The sequence below is a fragment of the Hyperolius riggenbachi genome, chromosome 4 (assembly GCF_040937935.1).
Source record: "Hyperolius riggenbachi isolate aHypRig1 chromosome 4, aHypRig1.pri, whole genome shotgun sequence".
Lineage (NCBI taxonomy): Eukaryota > Metazoa > Chordata > Amphibia > Anura > Hyperoliidae > Hyperolius > Hyperolius riggenbachi.
This window is the reverse complement of record NC_090649.1, coordinates 92826380-92846736: the sequence shown is the minus strand read 5'-3', so window position 1 is coordinate 92846736 and position 20357 is coordinate 92826380. Positions and strand designations below refer to the sequence as shown.

General features: G+C 44.4%; 1 protein-coding gene across 1 annotated transcript; it reads left to right on the top strand.

Annotated features, from left to right (window-relative positions):
- The first annotated feature begins 2368 nt into the window (after nucleotides 1–2368).
- On the top strand, nucleotides 2369–19324 carry HPCAL1 (hippocalcin like 1). Its single transcript, XM_068280304.1, has 3 exons — nucleotides 2369–2771; nucleotides 8087–8192; nucleotides 18729–19324. The coding sequence occupies exons 1-3, from the start codon at nucleotides 2394–2396 to the stop codon at nucleotides 18824–18826; spliced, it is 582 nt and encodes a 193-aa protein (XP_068136405.1). The 5' UTR covers nucleotides 2369–2393; the 3' UTR covers nucleotides 18827–19324.
- The last annotated feature ends 1033 nt before the right edge of the window (nucleotides 19325–20357 follow it).

Below are 20357 nucleotides of genomic sequence, written 5' to 3'. Positions count from 1 at the left end.
CTCATAGCAGAAGATCCAGGTGGCGGAGGAGGACAGCGAGGGACTGATTAGCCTGAAGGGGGCTGGAGGAAGCCCCAAGTATGTATTAAACTTTAATTTCATCTGTCTCAGGTTTACTTTGTTACACAGTAGTACTATACTCTACATATGCACTCCCCACAGAGCTGCAGGGAATCCACTGAGAATGTTGTGCACATTGAACACAGAGGTGTTGTCTATCACCCATAAACCTGGTTCAGATTGTGCATGAACAATGTGTAATAGAGGAAGAATCTCCTCATTCCCCTGCAGAGTACCTGCGCATCACTCTTACATGTACCCACACTTACATTGCCTAGGGCCTGATAGATGTTCTTTGTTCCAGTCTGTACCTTTTACAAGTACTCTTACCAAGGACTAGTTTTAGTCTAAAGGACATAAATATGACAGTCTCCATATCCTTCTCACTTCAGTTGTCTTGTAAAATTCCTAAGCGTTGGCAGTTAAGAGACGAATTTCACATTGCACACTTTTAATCAACAAAATTGTAATATGCAAATTAGAGGAGTTGGAGTCAGTGGAATCCTAAACTGAGGAGTTGGTGGATTTTTGGACCGACTCCACAGCTCTGGTAGCTAGAGGCCCTAGTGCAAGTTTTAGATTGGGCCCTCTAAAGCAATTGATATGGAGCACCAAAATCTGACAAAAAAGGCTGCAGTGACAGAGGTGTAAGCAGGAGGAGAACAGTTTGCTAATGATTACCACCATTCAAAATACATATAGAGGTAATAATTACCAGGGTAGAACCAATGGAGAGCAAATACAGTAGTTGGAGGGCTTTTGATGGGCTCCTCTGGTCCAGAGGCCCTGGTGTGGTCGCTAGCTCTGGACTAGCTATGGCTATGCCACTGTCCAGGGGTTTCCCTTACAGAGGAACTTCAGTGAAAATAATGTAATGAAAAAGTGCTTCATTTTTACAATAATTATGTAATAAATGATTTAGTCAGTTTGCCCATTGTAAATTATTTCCTCTCCCCGATTTACATTCTGACATTTATTACATGGTAACATTTTTACTGTGGGCAGGTTATGTAGCTGCTGCTTGCTGTTTTGGCAGTTGGAAACCGCTGTAAACAGATATTTCCCACAATGCCATAAGGTTCACAGACTGGAAACTGCCAGGAGTACCTCGGTACTCAGTTTCCTGTGGGAGGGGTTTCACCACAATATCCGCCATACAGCGGATGGTCTGTGAAAAGGAATAGATTTCTCATGTAAAAGGGGTATCAGCTACTGATTGGGATGAAGTTCAATTCTTGGTCACGTTTTCTCTTTAACATCTCATAGTTTATTTAGTTTATAAGTTAGTTTTGGGATGGAAAAGATAAATCCTGCATAAATAAACCTGAATATGATGTTTTGTTTTATACTTTTTGTTTTTTTATGTTAGAGGAACTGTAGTGAAAATAACCATGAATATCATTTTTATTTATTTTTTCAATATTTTTTTTTTATTTCCCGCAGTGTAATGAGGTTTACAGACAGCAAACTGTCAGGACCATGCTCCTAACATCACACTGTGGGGAGGGGTTTCGCCACAATATCAGCCATACATAAAGATCTCCTGTGGGAACGGGGGTATCAGTTCAGTACCTCTTTAAAGCATTAACCTCCCTGGTAGTCTGAATATTTGAGCATTTCTAAATGTAAAGCAGTACATTGTTTTAACGCCTTTATCCTAAAATCAGCCTCAGTATAGATAGCCAGCAGAGGGTATCCACCGCCACATCCACCAACACACAGCTTTCTTCTTATGTCACCAGAAGACGACCCAACATCTGGACACTGATGACCTGCAGGTGGCAGTGGCCAAAGTGAGAGGACCATTCTCCCTCCCTTTCCAACTCTCTCCATTACATATCCTGATTCGGGGGGGAGGGGATGGAGGTTGCAGTGAGACTAAATCTGTAATCAAATAAGTATGAATAATAATAATATAATCTGCATTATTGATCATTGCCTACCTGAAGTGAGGGATATGGAGGCTGCCATATTTATTTCCTACTATACAATACCATTTGACTGTCCTGCAGGTCACTTTTTGGCTGCAGTAGTATCTGGATCAAACACCTGAAACAAGCATTCAGCTAAATTAGTCAGACTTCAGTAACAAACATCTGATATGCTTGTTCAGGGTCTATGGCTTCAATTATTAGAGCCAGATGATCAGCAGGACTGCCAGGCAAGTGGTACTGTTTAAAAAGAAATAACCATGGCAGCCTCCATATCTCTCTCACTTCAGGTGTGCTTTGACTGTGTTTTTTCTTGTGCGCATGAACCATTTCCTATCTTGCTTCTGCACAGATTTCTTAGAATATTTCTTTTTCAGTGTTTAGGTCTGAAGAAGGCTCAGCATGGGGAAGCAGAACAGTAAGTTGCGACCTGAAATTCTGCAAGATCTGCGGGAAAACACAGAGTTCACCGACCACGAGCTGCAAGAGTGGTACAAGGGCTTCCTGAAAGACTGCCCCACCGGACACCTCACTGTAGAAGAGTTCAAGAAGATCTATGCTAACTTCTTCCCCTACGGCGACGCATCCAAGTTTGCAGAACACGTATTCCGCACATTCGACACAAACGGAGACGGGACAATTGACTTTCGAGAATTTATAATTGCGCTAAGTGTCACTTCTCGGGGTAAACTGGAACAGAAGCTGAAATGGGCGTTTAGTATGTACGACCTGGATGGGAATGGTTATATAAGTCGTGGAGAGATGTTAGAAATTGTCCAGGTAAGATGCACTAGATGAAATGATGGAACTTTTCTAAGAATGTCCAGTGGTCTTGTTTTAAATTTTAAAAAAAAGTAAGCAATTAAAATATGACAGAACCGACAGGTTTTGGACTAGTCCATCTCCTCATGGGGGATTCCCAGGGTTTTCTTTGCTTTTAAAAGCATTTCCTGAACAGAAGTTGATAAGTCTAACTGCCAAAACTGTAAGATACCTGCCAGCCTCCCTACTAACTTGTGCACTATTTTGGCAGTTTGACTTAGCAACTTCCATTCAGGGACTGGTTTTGGAAAAAAATAACCCCTAAGAATCCCCAGGAGGAAATGGACTAGTCGGAAACCTGTCGGTTCTGTCAGATTTTAACTGCTTACCTTTTTTTTGCTGGAGTGGTTTTTTAAGGCAGTTCTGTGTCTAACACTTCCCGCAGCTTGGAGGAGGAACTGGAACCTGAACTTAACCCGTGTAGCTCATTGGTTGATTGCTGAGGTTATTTTTAAACTGCTGAGTGTAATTACCCTTGCTGAGTTAAATCTGGCTCACAGTGGGAATCCCTTCACTGGCTGCTGAAATTAGAATAATGACAATGAGTGAGAGTGATAGGTGGAAAATCCTGCCGATAGCGCCAAGAGGATGAGTGGCTGGCAAGGCAGAATTAACATTAGAAGATGTCATGCTGGGAATACACGGCTCATTTTTGAGCCATTAAGATGGCTCGATAGATAATTTCCGACATGTCCGATCTCCCACCCGATCGTTTCGCCGCTCGTGTATGCCCAGCATAAGAGAGGTCCAATGTAGTTTCGAGCTTAAAGACCACTGTCGCAAAACACTTAACATTTTTAAATACTGTATATAATCGCATATAAGCCGAGGTACCCACTATTTCCTCAGAATCCAGGAAAAAGTAATTGACTCGCGTATAAGCCCGCCGCCCCAGTATAGCACCCTCCACAGTAGCCAGATGTGCCCCCAGTACAAGTCAGCACCCCTCCCCATAGCCAGATGTGCATGAAGGATGATACAGCGGTGTCTCAAGATGCTGCTAGATGGCATTATGGATATGAGAGCGATTGCCACACAATAAGAATCCCCGATCATTACACCGCTGACACGCTGCTTGCATGCTCCGCTTCACAAGCCGGGGGACACCGGTAGTTTTGAGCAGTGCACTCTGCACACCATGTTGCAGGGGATGGAGGGCCACGGACACAGCAGGGAGGCAGCTGGTAAGAGCAGGATCACTAGTGCACAATCCTTACACTCCTCTGCCAGTAACAAAACCTGCTCCACCATCCGTTCTGCTCCACTGACTCGCATATAAGTAACTCTTCAGCACATATTTGTGCTGCAAAATTATGCTTATACGTGAGTATATAAGGTACATACATATAAAATATACATTTCTCCCAGAGTAAAATGCACTATAAATTACTTTTCTCCTGTTCTTCTGGTGCTGGCTCTTACAGCAGGCAGTGAAAATCTGACAGGTTTTGGACTAGTCCATCTCTTTATGGGGAGATTCTCAGTAGAAACTTTCTCTTATCAGTTGCTGGACTGTGCGTACACGCTTCCAACTTTGTCGTGTAAACGACAAGTTGGGTGGACAATCAATACGTGTGTACGCACCTTTAGTGAATTAGTCTTGCCTCCTTTGAAAAGACCCAATCGGTGCGCAGATCTGTTAAACCCTGAAAGTATTTGATAACAAAGGTAAACGCAAACCATAATCAAATTATCTATCAGCCAAAGAACAGCAACAGGTAATACAAGATTGTGAAGTGTGAAGAAGTCAGCCAGCAAGTCTGACAAGACAAAGCAGCAGAGGAACATTTTTTTTTTTTTACGTTCTGCATGTTAATTTATGTCCAGGTGACAACCCTGCTTATTCATGGAATGAATGTGACCCCCAGGCAGGTGTAAGTTTACAGTGTTATTTGTCTACTAGACGTTAGCAATGATCTTGCCAAACCCATCATGGAAAAGTCCTAGGAGGAATACAGGTCTGTTGTACTCTACTGCCACCTAGCATTCAAAAAGATAACTGCATTTTACACACGCACGTGTACTCAATCGTACAATACTGGTAATACTTTTGCATATACAACCCACCACTTAGCAGAGTACCCAACTGTTACGTTTATATATCCCAATCAGTTTTATACAGATGAAAAGCCTCTTTCAAAAATGTTTGTGTTGGATGTACAGCGTGTACTGCTTGGTTCAGGATACTCTGTCTACAGGGAATGATTGTGGTCTGGAGTACCTGTCCTCCTTCCAGTGGGATAACTGGGAGCCCCTTATCAGGTAGTATGTAAAGTAATGCAGAAAGGAAAGCAAACAAAAACAAATGGGGGTACTCGCTTAACCGGGTTGCAGAGTAGCCTCCACAGATTTGCTCATGAAGAGAGGGTTGACTTGCATCAGTGTGGTTAGGTCCCACCAGGACTGTAGAGTCAGTCAGAGTTGAAGAGTCGGAGCAATTTTGGGTAGTTGGAGTTTTTATTGGATGATTTTCGTACCGACTTCACAGCCCTGGGTCGCACACCAAAAAAGGGACAGTAGATGGGAAAATGTAAAAACTATTGCCCAGACTAAAAACAGATTCCCATGGGGTTCTGAGGTGTAATACTGGGAGGGAGGCATCCCAAAGAAAAACTTACCCAAAGGTGAAGACTGATCTAAGATGCAATCACTTGATCTAAAAGCACCAAACAACGCGTTTCATGGCAATTCATCCACTTCCTCTTGGCTTGGAGTGCCTGTTTTTAATCAGTCTGCAGGGAAGCAGCATGTAGTCAGTGGTTCAAGAAGCTCACCACCTGCTGCTCAGAAAAGGATTGTTAAAGTCATCTGTTTGAGGCCCAGTGCACACCAAAACCGCTAGCAGATCCTCAAAACGCTAGCGGTTTTTGGAGCAGATTTCAGAGCGATTCTAGGCATGTTTAGAGACATTTTCTAAACATGCCTGGCGTTTTTGGGAGCATTTTTGTGTAGCAGATTACAAATATTGTTACAGTAAAAGCTGTTACTGAACAGCTTCTGTAACAAAAACGCCTGCAAAACCGCTCTGATGTCGCGTTTTCCAGAGCGGTTTGCGTTTTTCCTATACTTTACATTGAGGCAGAAACGCTTCTGCAAACCGCAGACGTGCAGCAGGAGGCATGTTTGCGGTTTACTAAAAACCTCAAACCGCTGGTGTGCTCCATCCCATTGAAATACATTAGCCAAGCGGTTTCACAGGCGAATCGCTGCTAAAACCGCTCGGTGTGCACTGGGACTGACTCCGCTAACCTAAGTGTTTGACTCAGGAACTTGGTGCTTACGAAGAACCAGGTAACAAAATTTGACTGCAGATGGGACTTAAAGCTTCTGTTCTGCTTCTTGTTGCTTGTCATGGGCCCTTTAACCCCATACTAATTATCTGGTTGGAAATGAAGAGTGTGTTTGTCACTTGTTTTCAGACAGCAAGCGTTAAGCTTGGCGTTTTCAGTACAGTAATAGGCCTAATAGCTGTGGTACGGACGTTAGCATGGTGTGATTTAGAGTGGATTGTGTCTGTTGCTTGCAATGATCATAGTATGATGAACAATCTAGTGCAGGCTTTCTCAACCAGGGTTCCTTTAGTACTCTGCGGGGGTTCCTTGGCATTTTCTCCCATCGTGGGGGAAGTATAATAGAGCACACTACAATAGGTGGTACTGTAACAAGAAGCACTAAATTGGGGTTCAGGAACCAGTATAATGAGTGGCAGTGTAATGGGGGTAGTGAAACAAACAGTCACACATACTTTCAAAGACCAAGCCTCCTGTAAAATAAATGCAGGGGTTCCTCTAGATCAAAAAATTGTTTGGTGGGGTTCCTTGAGATCCAAAAGCTATTTGCAGGGTTCCTGCAGGGTAGAAAGGTTGAGAAAGGCTGATCTAGACTCATTCCTAGAATCCCCAGAACACTCAGTGTTTGGGTACAAGATTTGTGTGATTTGCTGAGGTTGATGTCTATGAAGGACTGCCAGGGAAATAGTATTGTTTAAAAGGACATAAATATGGCAGTCTCCATATCCCTCTCAGTTCAGGTGTCCTTTAACCTATCTGGCGGTTTGATGATTTCCAGATTTTGGGGTCTAAAAGCGGTGCAATTTTTTTGCATGCTTTTAGACCCTAAAATCATTTTAAAAATGATACAGCAGAGAGATCTGCGGCAGCCCCTGCTTTTGCTTACCTTCCCGAAATCCAGCTCTGCAATTCTCCCTCTGTCCTCTGGGTGGCACTGTAACACTATGGTGAGATCGCCGTCTCACCAGAGGGATGCAGAGCCTCCAAAGACAGGAAGGAGGATTGCTGCCGGTGTTGTGTCTGATTACGCTGCCTTTGGATTTGCGCTGCCCGACATGCGCAGTAGGGGACTGTGCGGCCACAGTTCCTATTTAATTAGGCTGCTGATGGTAAAATACTAAATATCTCTGCTTCACATCCTACACTCCCCAAATTTTCAGGGTAGGGAGGGGACCCCCCTCACACCCCCCCCCCCCCCCCACCCCCGAACTACCTCTATGCCAAATTGCAGCCCCCGAGACCCACTGGTTCCCGAGATAGGTTTCTCTTATCTATCTCCTGAACCAACGGGGCTCGGGGGCTGCAATTTGGCATACAGGTCGTTCGGGGGATCCTCTCCCTACCCTGAAAATTTGATGAGTGTATGATGTGTGGAAGCGGAGATATTTATTATTTTACCATCAGCAGCATAATTAACTTCACACTGAGCATGCGTGCTACTCAGCGTGGAAGGGAGCTTTCGGGCGGCGCATTCAGACATTACATCGGCGTCGGGATCCCGAGGGGGGTTGAATTAAAACACCTGTTGCGCATATGGCTCTGCACAAACCTTCTGGCGGCTACCCCGAGTCAAGCTTGGGATTACTGCTCCTGGCTGTTTTTTTCCACCCCGAGCCTGACTCAGGGATACCGCCAGAGAGGTTAAGAAGCCCAAGATGCAAAAGATTCTGCACCAACAATACCAGAATAGCGTGCTAGGTCAAGAGGCGTTCTAGCCATGATTCCACCCACTGGAAGGGTGAAATATTTCTGCACATTCCCCTCTTAGTTTCGAGTATCCCCAACGTTCACTGGTGATTACACTCCACTTAATTTGATCATGCCAATAGTAATCGCCATGTACACTGCAAAGTTGGTTGTCCTTGTCCCATTACAAGGATTAGAGGATCATATGTGACAAATAAGCAATACAATGGGTCAGAACACGCCTATAGGAACAGAACACTTCAGTGTATGTAAGCTGATGATCTGCTCTCCCTACAGGCAATCTACAAGATGGTGTCTTCAGTGATGAAAATGCCAGAGGATGAGTCCACACCAGAGAAGAGAACAGACAAAATCTTCAAGCAGATGGACACAAATAATGATGGTATGACCTGCAAGAAGGGGGGGGGGGGGCACAATTTATAGCTCCGTCTTAAAGAGGAACTGTAGTGAAAATAACATAATGAACAAAATGACTTTTGTTTTCTTTACAATATTCATTTATAAATAATTTACTCAGTGTTTGCCCATTGTAAAATCTTTCCTCGTGACCTCTGCAGAATGTTCGTTGCTTAGAACTCTATGCAGGAAGGGAGATGCCGCGTGTTTGGCAGTTGGAAACAGCTGTCATCTCCCACGATGCAACGGGGGTCACTGACTGGGAAATGGCAAGGTCCTGACATCACACTATGGGAGGGGTTTCATCACAAGGTGGTATCAGCTACTGATCGGGGTGAAGTTCAGTCCTGGGTCCACACTTGTCTGGTTCCAGATCGGATCCATGTCAAACATATCAGTTTATCTGAAAAACGGATCCAATTGATATAGATTTGATCTGGATGCCTACGCACGTGCCGCGTCCACATCGGCCGCTCACCTGTCTCGCCGCTGCCGCTCATCCCTTCTACAGCCTGGAGGTCAGCAGAAGCTTGACTCTCCATAGGCTGGAACAGGCCAGCTCTGCTTATTAACATGGAGAATTTTCATTGTTTCAACATGAACCAATGAGAATTCTCTGTTGCCGAGGATTCCCATTGGTCTATTGCAGCCCAATGGAGAATCCCCATGCTTCTGTTGGCCTCCGGGCTCTTCAGGATGGACCGAGCAGTGGTGCTGGACTGCGGGGTGCGTGAGTATGATGTCACAATGGTGATGGGATGCAGCCAAAACGGGCGACATGGATGCGGCGACTAGCCTAGTGAGGGCGGACAGTGTCCGTTCTCAGGGGTTTGTTTTGGACACGTTTTCCTGTCCAGTCCGGGAAAAAGTGTCAAATCCGGACTCTCCGCTACGTTCTCTTTCTGTGCAACACAGATCAGTATGCGATGCGTATTTCTGCACGAGTAGAAGCGGGCGTTCTATTTTTAACATAGGATCCGCTTCCAGCGTTCCCGCAGAGCTTTAAAACTTATCCCACAGATACATTTTTAAAACAAGTGTGAACCACCCTTTAAAGTTCCTTGTTTCTTAACGTGGCCATAAGCTATTCAATGTTTTGTTTTTCTTTCAACCAGAGAAATTTGATAGTTTTTTTTTTTCACCGCTTGAACAAATCATTTATAAAAACTAACCCATATACCATACCTATGATCAATTTATTTATTTTTTTTCTTTGAAGTTTGTAAAATTGAAAGTTATTTTTTTCAATCGTTTAACTATCAGCTGACCTGCACTTTTGGTTGCTGTGGGTTTTCATACACATTCCTATGTACTGGAGTTATGACAGGGCAGTTTCTAGGCTAAATTGCTCCCAGGGCGAGGGTGTAAAAATTGCTTTCCAGTGCCCCAGAACCCCCCGCCCCCCCCCCACCCCGTCGTGGGATCAAGAATGTTATTTGCGATGTGGTATTTAGCCCCCAATATATGTATTCAGGTATAGGTGCCCCAGTATAGGTTAGCCAGGTATAGGTGACCCCAGGATAGGTTAGCCAGATGTACGTGTCCCTGGTATAGGTTAGCCAGGTATAGTTGCCCCAGTATAGGTTAGCCTGGTGTAGTTGCCCCAGTATAGATTAGCCTGGTATAGTTGCCCCAGTATAGATTAGCCTGGTATAGTTGCCCCAGTATAGATTAGCCTGGTATAGTTGCCCCAGTATAGGTTAGCCTGGTATAGTTGCCCCAGTATAGGTTAGCCTGGTATAGTTGTCCCAGTATAGATTAGCCTGGTATAGTTGCCCCAGTATAGATTAGCCTGGTATAGTTGCCCCAGTATAGATTAGCCTGGTATAGTTGCCCCAGTATAGATTAGCCTGGTATAGTTGCCCCAGTATAGATTAGCCTGGTATAGTTGCCCCAGTATAGATTAGCCTGGTATAGTTGCCCCAGTATAGATTAGCCTGGTATAGTTGCCCCAGTATAGGTTTAGCCAGTTATCGCCGCCCCCAGTATAATTTAGCCAGGTATCGGTGCCCCCTATGTGGGGCCTAGGCAAAAATTGCATGGTCTGTTCCACATGGGGCCCAGGTAAATGCCGATTTTGGTTTTAGTACTCTGCTTAGGGTCGGTCCCTTTAATCTTTTTTCCTCTGTTGAAGATCAGTTTGGCTGGAGTTCCACACTTCACCGTTTGAACAGAATTTGGAAAGGTTGGAGCGTGGTTTTATTTGTATCTTTATTGCGGTCTCTCATTTTATGCTGGGCCTGTGAAGTGATGGGATGATTCTTGGATAATAAGGCAATAAGAAAATGCACGTCTTCAAACTTTCCCTTGCCACTAAAATATTTATTGCTCCTTGCTCCTTCTTTTCCTGTTTGAGAGATTTGAGAGATTTTATTTCTGTCTGTCCTCACACAGGAAGCTAGGCAGCAATAAACCCCAACAGAGGTTATAATGACTATACGGTAAAACCTTGTTTGGCAAGCAACTTCATTTAAGAGCGCTTTGCAAGAGAACGACGAGTGTGGTATAAGTGCGTTACGTCAATACAATTGAGCCGATGGGTCTTCTCCCGTTGATGCTACAGGATTGCACCTAAAGGGAATCTGAAGTGAAAATCTCCGGATATGATTTGTATGTGTACAACTGCTATACACCAGCGGTTCTGGATGCTTGCTTGGCTTAACAAGGAGGAAAAGGGATAATTTGCATATTCAGTAGCAGTGCATTGTGGGTAACCACAAATGTTTACTTATAGCTGAATTATTGCAAATTTCCTTCTGTTTTAAGAAGGCAATTTGCACAAAGCTTTGCTTTTTTTTAGTAGGAGGGCTTTTTGGTTCCTTTATCCCCCTATACATTCCTAGTAGTTTGGGTCACCCTGAGCTGCTTGGTTACTCTGCTGTACAACTGCTAATAGAACATTAGTAGCAGAGAAAATAGTCTCCTTTTGTCTCCAGTACTTTAACCATTTGAGAAACGGTGGAATCCCGACGGATAACGACAAATCGCTGCACATATCTGACGCAATCGCCATCACCACCACACGTCGGGAACCTGGGCCACCCACTAGAGACAGGCAGAGAAAGTGAGCTGCGACGAGAGACGTCAATATTCAGCGGCGAGATCAGCGGGAGTGACGGAAACAGCGGATGCGTGCAGCAAAGGTTGATTTAAATCTACGCCCTGCCAGCCAGGTATCCACCAAAACAGGGCGTAGATTTCAATATGCTTGGTACTAAAGTAGTTAAGAAACTTCAGTTGTTATCTATGCAAAAGAGCTTCTCTGAGCTCTTCAACACAAATTGGGTCACAAACAGTCCTGTTTTTTTTGAAGCACTTATACATCAAAGTAACAGAGGCAGCTTAAGATGAGGTTTTACCACATAAAGGCTCAAAGGGTTACTAGCTCTGCTCTGTTTCATAGTTTAAAACCGTGTGGTCTGTCATTTAAAATGACAGAATGATGCAAAGTTTTATATATATATATATATATATATATATATATATATATATATATATATATATATATATATATATATATATATATATATATATATATATATATATATATATATATATATATATATAAAATCTATGTAACGGAAAGTATGAGACCTTAACCCCACCACACACACACACACACACACACAGACACACGCACACACACACACACACACACACACACATTCTATTCATCTCTGTACTATACATACAATTCATTATCTGATACGTTGTTGTTGTTTTTTGGGAGGGGGGGTACCGCTTCAGTGTCACTTTAATCAGATTGTAGTGACTGTCCAATGTCACATTTCCGTGATATCCTCAAAAGTAGGAAAAAAGATGTTGTCATTGGATACGTTTCTTGTTAAAGCCACACATGAGTCTGAAAGTCTATTTTACATTTTTACTTTATACAGTGCAGTGCTTTGTTTTGAATATTTTTCTATAAAGTTTGATTGTGGAACGAATCATGTGAGTTTCCTTTAATCTTTATGGGGAAATTTTCCTTGATATGAGTGCTTTGGATTACAAGCATGTTACCGGAATGCAGGGCTGTGGAGTGGGCACAAAAATCATCCGACTCCAACCCCTCAGTTTATGAAACTGAAACCACCTACTCCGGGTACCCAAAATTACTCAGACTCCTGGACTCTCCAACTCCACAGCCCTGCTATGGAGTCAGTACAAAAATCATCCAACTCTGACTCCTCAGTTTATGAAACCTCTATCTCCACAGCTCTGCCCAGGGCTGTGGAGTTGGAGTCGGGGCAATTTTGGGCACCCGGAGTTGGAGTCGTTGATTTCATAAACTGAGGAGTCGGAGTCGGATGATTTTTGTACAAAATCCACAGCCCTGTTAAGTATTAAGCTAAGGAGTCTGGGTCGAGGTCTCTGAGTCGGAGCCATTTTGGGTACCCAGAGTCTGAGTTGGAGTTGTGGTTTCATAAACTGAGGAGTCTGAGTTGGAGTCTGAAGATTTTTGTCCCGACTCCACAGCCCTGACTCTGCCAGCATGCGTTATGCTCGCTAACCAAGGGTCAACTGCGTTCCACAAAATTGAAGTCCTTTCCCATTACAAGCCAGTTTCTTGGTTATTTCAGCTTTCAGAGCTGGCAGCTTTTGATTTGGATGAGCATGCTTGGCTAAACATTCACCTTTCAGCCAGTTTATTATCCTTGAAATCGGCCCCATTGAATATAGTCTGCCCTTCAGCCCTGTATTGCCTTTTAAAAAGCGCTCTGACAAAGGGGCTCGTTAGCCGCGTTCGGGAGCTCCGCGAATAGCATTTCGGTTACTCTCCCAGTGAAAATAGCATTATAATTATAACTGTCTCCAGGAACAGCACTTTCCTATAATTATATTTTTTTTGCCATTTATCCTCTTTTGGATCTCGAGAAGCATGTTGCCATAGAAATACACTATTAATATAAGATAATGACATGTCATTTAAGAGGACCCGATACTGCAGTGCTCTGCATGCTGGAGAAGTATAGTGGATGGATGACTGCCTGGTGCTCTGCTTTACTGGAGGTTAACCCATAAGCTGTACTATGAAGTACGCTTAAAGCAAGTAAAAAAAAAAATATTTGCCTAAGAGGGAAGGCTCTGGATCCTATAGTCTTCCCGTTTTGCTCACGGTGTCCTTCTGCCCCCGGCCGCAGGCTCCTCTGTTTGAATCTCCCGCTGCGGGAGACTTCAAAAGTCTTCAGGCTCCCGAAGACCGGCGGCTCTGTACTGCGCACGTGCGAGTGAGTGCGATCACGCTTGCACAGTACAGAGCGGAACGTCTTCAGAAGCCCGAGTGCTTCTGAGAACTCCCGAAGCCAGCCCAACGTGAAAGAGAGCTGTCTGCGACCCATGGGTTGTGGACTGCTAACGGGGGAACCTGCGGGGACCGTGAGGAGACTGGGAAGGCTCTATAGGACCCAGAGCCTTTCCCTCTCCTTAGGCAAGTATCTGTTTTTGGTTTTTTTTTATTTTCCTTCAGACTTGCTTTTAAGCGAAGGTTGTTGGAGGACCAGAGGGTATGGCCTGGGGTATAAAAATCAAGGCCTTCTCAATCATAAACTAATTGAAAAGGCCTTGATTTGCGCTCCAACGAAATCACACACTTTAAGCTTGCAGTTTAAAGTGGGAAAAAGCTCTGACATAACATTCATTAAAAAGGTGTTTTCCTACTTTTTATTACCCATACAGTTATCATATTTGCTTTTGTGCAGAAGTAATATTGTCTGTCTACAAATTCCCAAAGTATTTTATCTGCTCTGAAAGCTGCTATTGCATTTTATTGCATAGCTGCTGTACTTAGATTTTAAAATCTATCTAGTGATCCCTTCTCAGCTCGTACAGCTCAGTTTTGGCAGTTTGCTAATATTTACAAAGTGTATCTGATAAAGGAATGTAAACAAAAATAATGTTATCACCTCTTTGGATGTGGCTAGAAGCTGCCCACAGAAGCAGGAAGCTTTCTACTGAAGAACAAAGTGCTGTGTTTAACAGTTTGAATGCTGTTCTTTTTTTCCTTTTTCTTTTTTTTTGCGGTAGATTTTATGCTGTAATTATCTTTTAGCACAAAGAGGAAAAGCTGAGTTTCGTGCCACTTTAAAAGGAATCTGAAGTGAAAATAAACTTATGATATAATGAATTGTATGTGTAGTATAGCTAAGAAATAGAACATTAGTAGCACAGATATGAGTCTCATATTGTTTCCAGTACAGCAAGACTTAAACTGCAGTTGTTATCCATGCAAAAGAGCTTCTCGGAGCTCTCCGACAAGCTACAGTGCTCTTTTATGAAGCGCTTATCTCAACCTGTCTCTTACTATTTCTTATTTAAGTTTTTACTGCAGGAAAGTTCAAAGGGTCATTAGATCTGCTCTTTCATAGTTTAAAATACAGAGTGTAGTTTGTAAACTGCAAATATTAGTTATAAAAAAAAAAGCTGTATAACAGCGGCCTGGGAGTTAAAAAAAAAAAAAAATTACAGTTTACATACAGTAGTTAAACACGACCGCCTGTAATGGGGTCCATAATTTACATCATCCTGGGACCATAATATATTGTTTCATCTGTTATTTAATTTGAAGGAAAAGTACGGACAGCCATGTGTCGTTTGGTTGAGACTTGTAGTGAATATTAATTGGCGTTTAACAGGGGAATGATTCATGGGCAAACTAACTTGCAGAAAATCAGCTCTCATGCATATGGATGGCCTGGCAGCATGGGAATGGAACTGTATCACTTACAGGAAGTGCTCCCCAGAGGCAGGGTAACCAACAATGGCTGAGAGGACTCGAGTCAGGGGCGTAGCAATAGGGGGTGCAGAGGTAGCGACCGCATCGGGGCCCTTGGGCCAGAGGGGCCCCGAAAGGGCCCTCCCTTAACTGCAGAATTAGCTCTCTATTGCTCCTGTGCTCATAATAATCACTTCTATAGATATTTTGAATAGTGGTTATCATTAACAAACTATTCCCCATCCCCTTCTTGCACCTCTGACACTGTAGTTGCCATTGGTAGGTTTTGGTGCGCCATATTAATTGTTATGTATAGAGTGCTTGGGGGGCCCCATTGTAAAACTTGCATCGGGGCCCACAGCTCCTTAGCTACGCCACTGACTCGAGTGGTTTCCCATAGTAACTAATCAGGCTGCTCCTCGCATTTCTGGGACAACATATTAAATCTAGCGTACTTTAAAATGAGATGTTGTTGGTGCATAAGTAGAGGGATGATGAGGAGTTTACAGAATTAATTTACAGCTGGAAAACCAGGGAAAAGAGGAGGTTCAACAAACTTTTTTTTTTTTTTTTTTTTTGAAGGGGGGTAAAATTCAGTATGAACACACTGAAACCACTTATACTGTGTACATACCGGGGTTGCCAGTATTTTTTTTAAAGAGGCAAAATAAAGCAAATTGCGAGATTGAATTGGACACGACGGGCAGTTAGGCTGCTATCACTGTGGGACGTTACAGGCACAGGTTAGAGCAGCCTGTAACGCAGCCCAACTCACAGCACTGAAAAATCAATGGGCCGTTCACAGTGCCCACGTCGCGTTGGAGTATAACGCTGCACGTTCAATGAAAGTGCAGCGTGCTGTGCGTTATATTCGTATTTCACTGCGTATGGATGTTTGCACGAGCTCAGTACTGGTTTGTTTGTTTAATTTGCCGCATGCGCCGTTTTCGTTCGATAGTATGCGTCAAAAAGTAAGCATCACGGACGCATCAAGAGACTCATAACGCGGCTCTATATAACGTCCAACTTCAATACTAACATGCGTTGCATTAGGGGCACGGCATGAAACGCAACGTCTTAGTGTGAAAGAGCCCTTAGGGCAGCTTTAAAGGGATACTGTAGGGGGATTGAGGGAAAATGAGTTGAAGTTACCCGGGGCTTCTAATGTTCCCCCGCAGACATCCTGTTCCCGCGCAGCCACTCACCGATACTCCGGCCCCGCCCCCGGTTCACTTCTGGAATTTCAGACTTTAAAGTCTGAAAACCACTGAGCCTGCGTTGCTGTGTCCTCGCTTCCCCTGATGTCACCAGGAGCGCACGGTGCAGGCACAGACCATACTGGGCCTGCGAAGTATGCTCCTGGTGCCATCAGCGAGAGTGAGGACATGGCAACGCAGGCGCAGTGGTTTTCAGACTTTAAAGTCTGAAATTCCAGAAGTGAGCCGGAGGCAGGGCCGGAGCATCGGTGAGTGGCTGCGCGGGAACAGGATGTCTGTGGGGGACCATTAGAAGCCCCGGGTAAGTTCAACTCATTTTCCCCCGACCCCCCTACAGTATCCCTTTAACTGAGAATCTAGTGTGTGTACAGCTGAATTTCCCCAGATTTTACCCCCCTCCCCAGACTTAATTGAAAGACAGGGGCAAAACTAGCACATTGTTTGCCTGGGATAGTATGGCTGTCCCTGCTGTTTTAAAGAGGAACTGTAACAAAGGATTAAACGTCATCCCAATCAGTAGATGATACCCCCTTTCCCACTAGAAATCTTTACCTTTTCTCAGACAGATCATCAGGGGGTCTGTACGGCTGATATTGTAGTGAAACCCCTCCCACAGAGTGAGGTCAGCACCTACAGTCAAAAATGCAGCATCTCCTTCCACAGACCTCACCTGCCAGCAGTTAAAATGTCACCATGTGATAAATGTCAGTGTAAATCAGGGAGAGGAAAGATTTTACAATGGGCAAACACTGACTAAATCATTCATAAATAATTATTGTAAAAAGTAAGCACTTTTTTCCATAAATTTTCACTGCAGTTCCACTTTAAGGCAACAGAATGTGTCAGCTTTCTAGTGTAGGTCACCTATTCCTCTTACGTATGAACAGGTTTCAGCATCTTCTGTAATGTAATATTCTAGCATCTTCTATAATGCCCACTCTTGTCCTTGAATTCCACAAGCTGAGACGTGCATCACATCCATTTCATTTACTTCTCTCTATTAGCCATCCAAGCTTAATATAAATTGTACATAATCTGTCCTCTGACTGGAACATTATCTATTAATGTGCGGAACACATGACATTGCTGCAGCCTCGCTATACTGTAACTTATAGGGCAACTTTGTGTCCTCATTGTACTTGGCCAGAGAAGGAAGATTTGATGGTGACTGACAGAAGGGCTAAACAGTAGTTAACCCCATCCTGAACCGCCTAATGCCGATCGGTGGCGGGAGGGTGGCAGCCCCAGAACCGCCTAATGCCGATCGGTGGCGGGAGGGTGGCAGCCCCAGAACCGCCTAACCCCGATCGGTGGTGGGAGGGTGGCAGCCCCAGAACCGCCTAATGCCGATCGGTGGCGGGAGGGTGGCAGCCCCAGAACCGCCTAATGCCGATCGGTGGCGGGAGGGTGGCAGCCCCAGAACCGCCTAACCCCGATCGGTGGTGGGAGGGTGGCAGCCCCAGAACCGCCTAATGCCGATCGGTGGTGGGAGGGTGGCAGCGCCAGAACCGCCTAATGCCGATCGGTGGCGGGAGGGTGGCAGCCCCAGAAACGCCTACTGCCGATCGGTGGCAGGAGGGTGGCAGCCTCAGAACCGCCTAAACCCGATCGGTGGTGGGAGGGTGGCAGCCCCAGAACCGCCTAACGCTGATTGGTGACGGGATGGTGGCAGCCCCAGAATCGCCTAATGCGAACGGTGGTGGAAGGGTGGCAGCCCCGAGACCGCCTACTGCTGATGGGTGTCAGGTCCTGTAGGTGGGGTTTAGCAGGGAATGCGCGCACACATGCGCGATCGTTCCCTGCAGAGTCGCGGAGCTCCGTGATCAGCTTGCCAGCCCGCGGCTGGCAGGCTATTAACAAAAAAAACCTTTGTTTACATCTGTACAGTGCTTCGATCTAGCACAGCACTGTACAAGGGACACTTAGATGTCCCTTCAAGCGGCTCACAACCAGATCTCTCCCATAGGCTGATGCCTATGCAAGAAGAAGTGGACGGCTAGCTGTCAGGGCCATTTCAGGGGAGGGAGGGGGGACTACAGTAATTTATTTTTTTTTTAAAAAGCTTTTTTTTCAATAAAAAAAATAAATAAATAACAATCGCAGCAGCAAGAAGGAGGGCAGATTCATTTGTGTGCGAAGTTGTATGGCTGTGCAACTCACTGTTAAAGCTGCAGTGTGCTGAATTGTAAAAAAAAAATGGCCTGGTCACTAGGGTGTAAGCCTGCGGTCCTCAAGTGGTTAAGGCGGGATTGTCCGCCACAAAATCAAATTCCATTTACCCACTGCTCTGTGTTATTTAGGTAGTCTACATGCAGTCTGCATTGCAAGCATTCCAATATAATTGTAAATGTTTCTGCTGCAATAAATCTCACTCAGCGTTTTGGGGGCGATTGCACTGTGATTCTCGTTCTATTGAACAGGAATCACAAGCGCAAATCGCGGCAGAATTGCGAGATTTTAGTTAAAATCGCAGGCTAGCGGCGCTTCAACTAGCCCTTACTTCTAAAAGGTCAACATCCTGTGTAAAACTTAAAAAAAAAAAAATCATACCCCACAGTTCCAGCTTGTAACTATATTTTTTTTTCTCTTTTAGGTAAACTTTCCCTCGAAGAATTCATCAAAGGTGCCAAGAGCGATCCCTCAATCGTGCGATTGTTACAATGTGATCCGAGCAGCACTAGCCAGTTCTAACATTCCTCCATCTATACGGACAGCCGCAACCAAACACTGGCTTGTCAATCAAGCTTTGCTTGCAAGTGAATGCCTTCTGAGTCATTCTCGTCCTGTTAGCGGATACCCACCCACCCCTGCCAGATTGTTTTCCATGTATTAGAGAGAAAACAGCCTTGCTCCCCAGTCCATTTACCAGCACACACGACATTCCTTCCCTGTGTTGCGTCCGGTAAGTTTACATGTGGAGACGGGAACACATTGATGCGCGGCCGCTGCCCCTGGACTTCCACATACGCGGCATTATTCCGACTCTGACGTCATGACACTATTCCGAACTTGGTTCTACTAAGATAACAATAGATAGCTGTTTCACTTTGTAACAAGCTGGAAAGGAAAGAAGGACATTACAATGGATGCATTGAAAGCACAAGAGTATAAATATATATAAAAAGATTTTTGGGGTTTTTTTTTTCCTATGGCTTGAAATTCTGTAATTAAAATCCTGTCATTATCCTGCTTATGTATGTATTTGTGTATAGACGCACATATAATTGTAATCTATATTGATCTATGATGAGCAGGAGGTTCCTCCATTGTTGACTACTCAGATGTGGTGGATGCAGGAGGTTTATCTGCCTATCAGCTTGGCAAAGTAGAAGACCCAACTCATTACTGCCACCGCCAGGATGGACTTTGCTTGGTCTCTCTTCACTTGCTGGATTTGCCATATTCTCATATGAAAAATCCAGAAGGGGGCGAGCAGCACTGTTGCGGTGGTAAAAGGGAACATGTAGGAGTTTTAGAACATTATTAGGTGAAAGTGTAGTCACAGTTTGGCATACATTCATAATAAATGCCCGTCCCACTGTGTCCTTATTGGCCACATAGTTATCCAATCTGCCTTTATCCCATAAGTCCTGTTGATTGTGTGTGAGTGAGGAGTTTCTATTCTTCCTCCCCCGCCCCCCCAGCTAAAGTGGTGCCTGACAGGAAAGACATTCTGCTGTTTACAATCAGTGTAGCTGTCAGTCAGCCAAATTCCCTTTTCTGTTTGCTAAGCAAACAGTCTTATCACCTGCTCTGAGTTGGTCAAAGAAGCAATCTTCAGCTCCAGGAGATGGTGAAAGTGCGTTTCATCAACCATTTCAGAAACTTTGTAAAAGGTGGTTCCGTTCATTGTAGCTGTAATAGCTTGGCCGATCTTTTGGTGAAATTTTGATTGTAATTTTTGTTTTGTGTCATTCAAGTAAAAGTCTTACTTTTTCCACAGTCACTGGCATTCATTTAGAACCACAGGCCCCAGTGTCCCTTTATCTTTGGCCCCTCCAACACTGTGTAAATTACAAGCCCCATATGTGGGGCACCAAAACCGGCTTCCCAAAGACAGCCACACTGGTTTAAGCAGGGAAAGGACGTTTAATGATTCTCACTATTCAAAGTACACAGATGAACATTACTACTAAAACACCAATGAAGGGCTAATGCACTGACTGGGGAACTTTACATGGGCACTCTGGTCTAGTGGCTGAGGTGTAGTTACAACCTATGC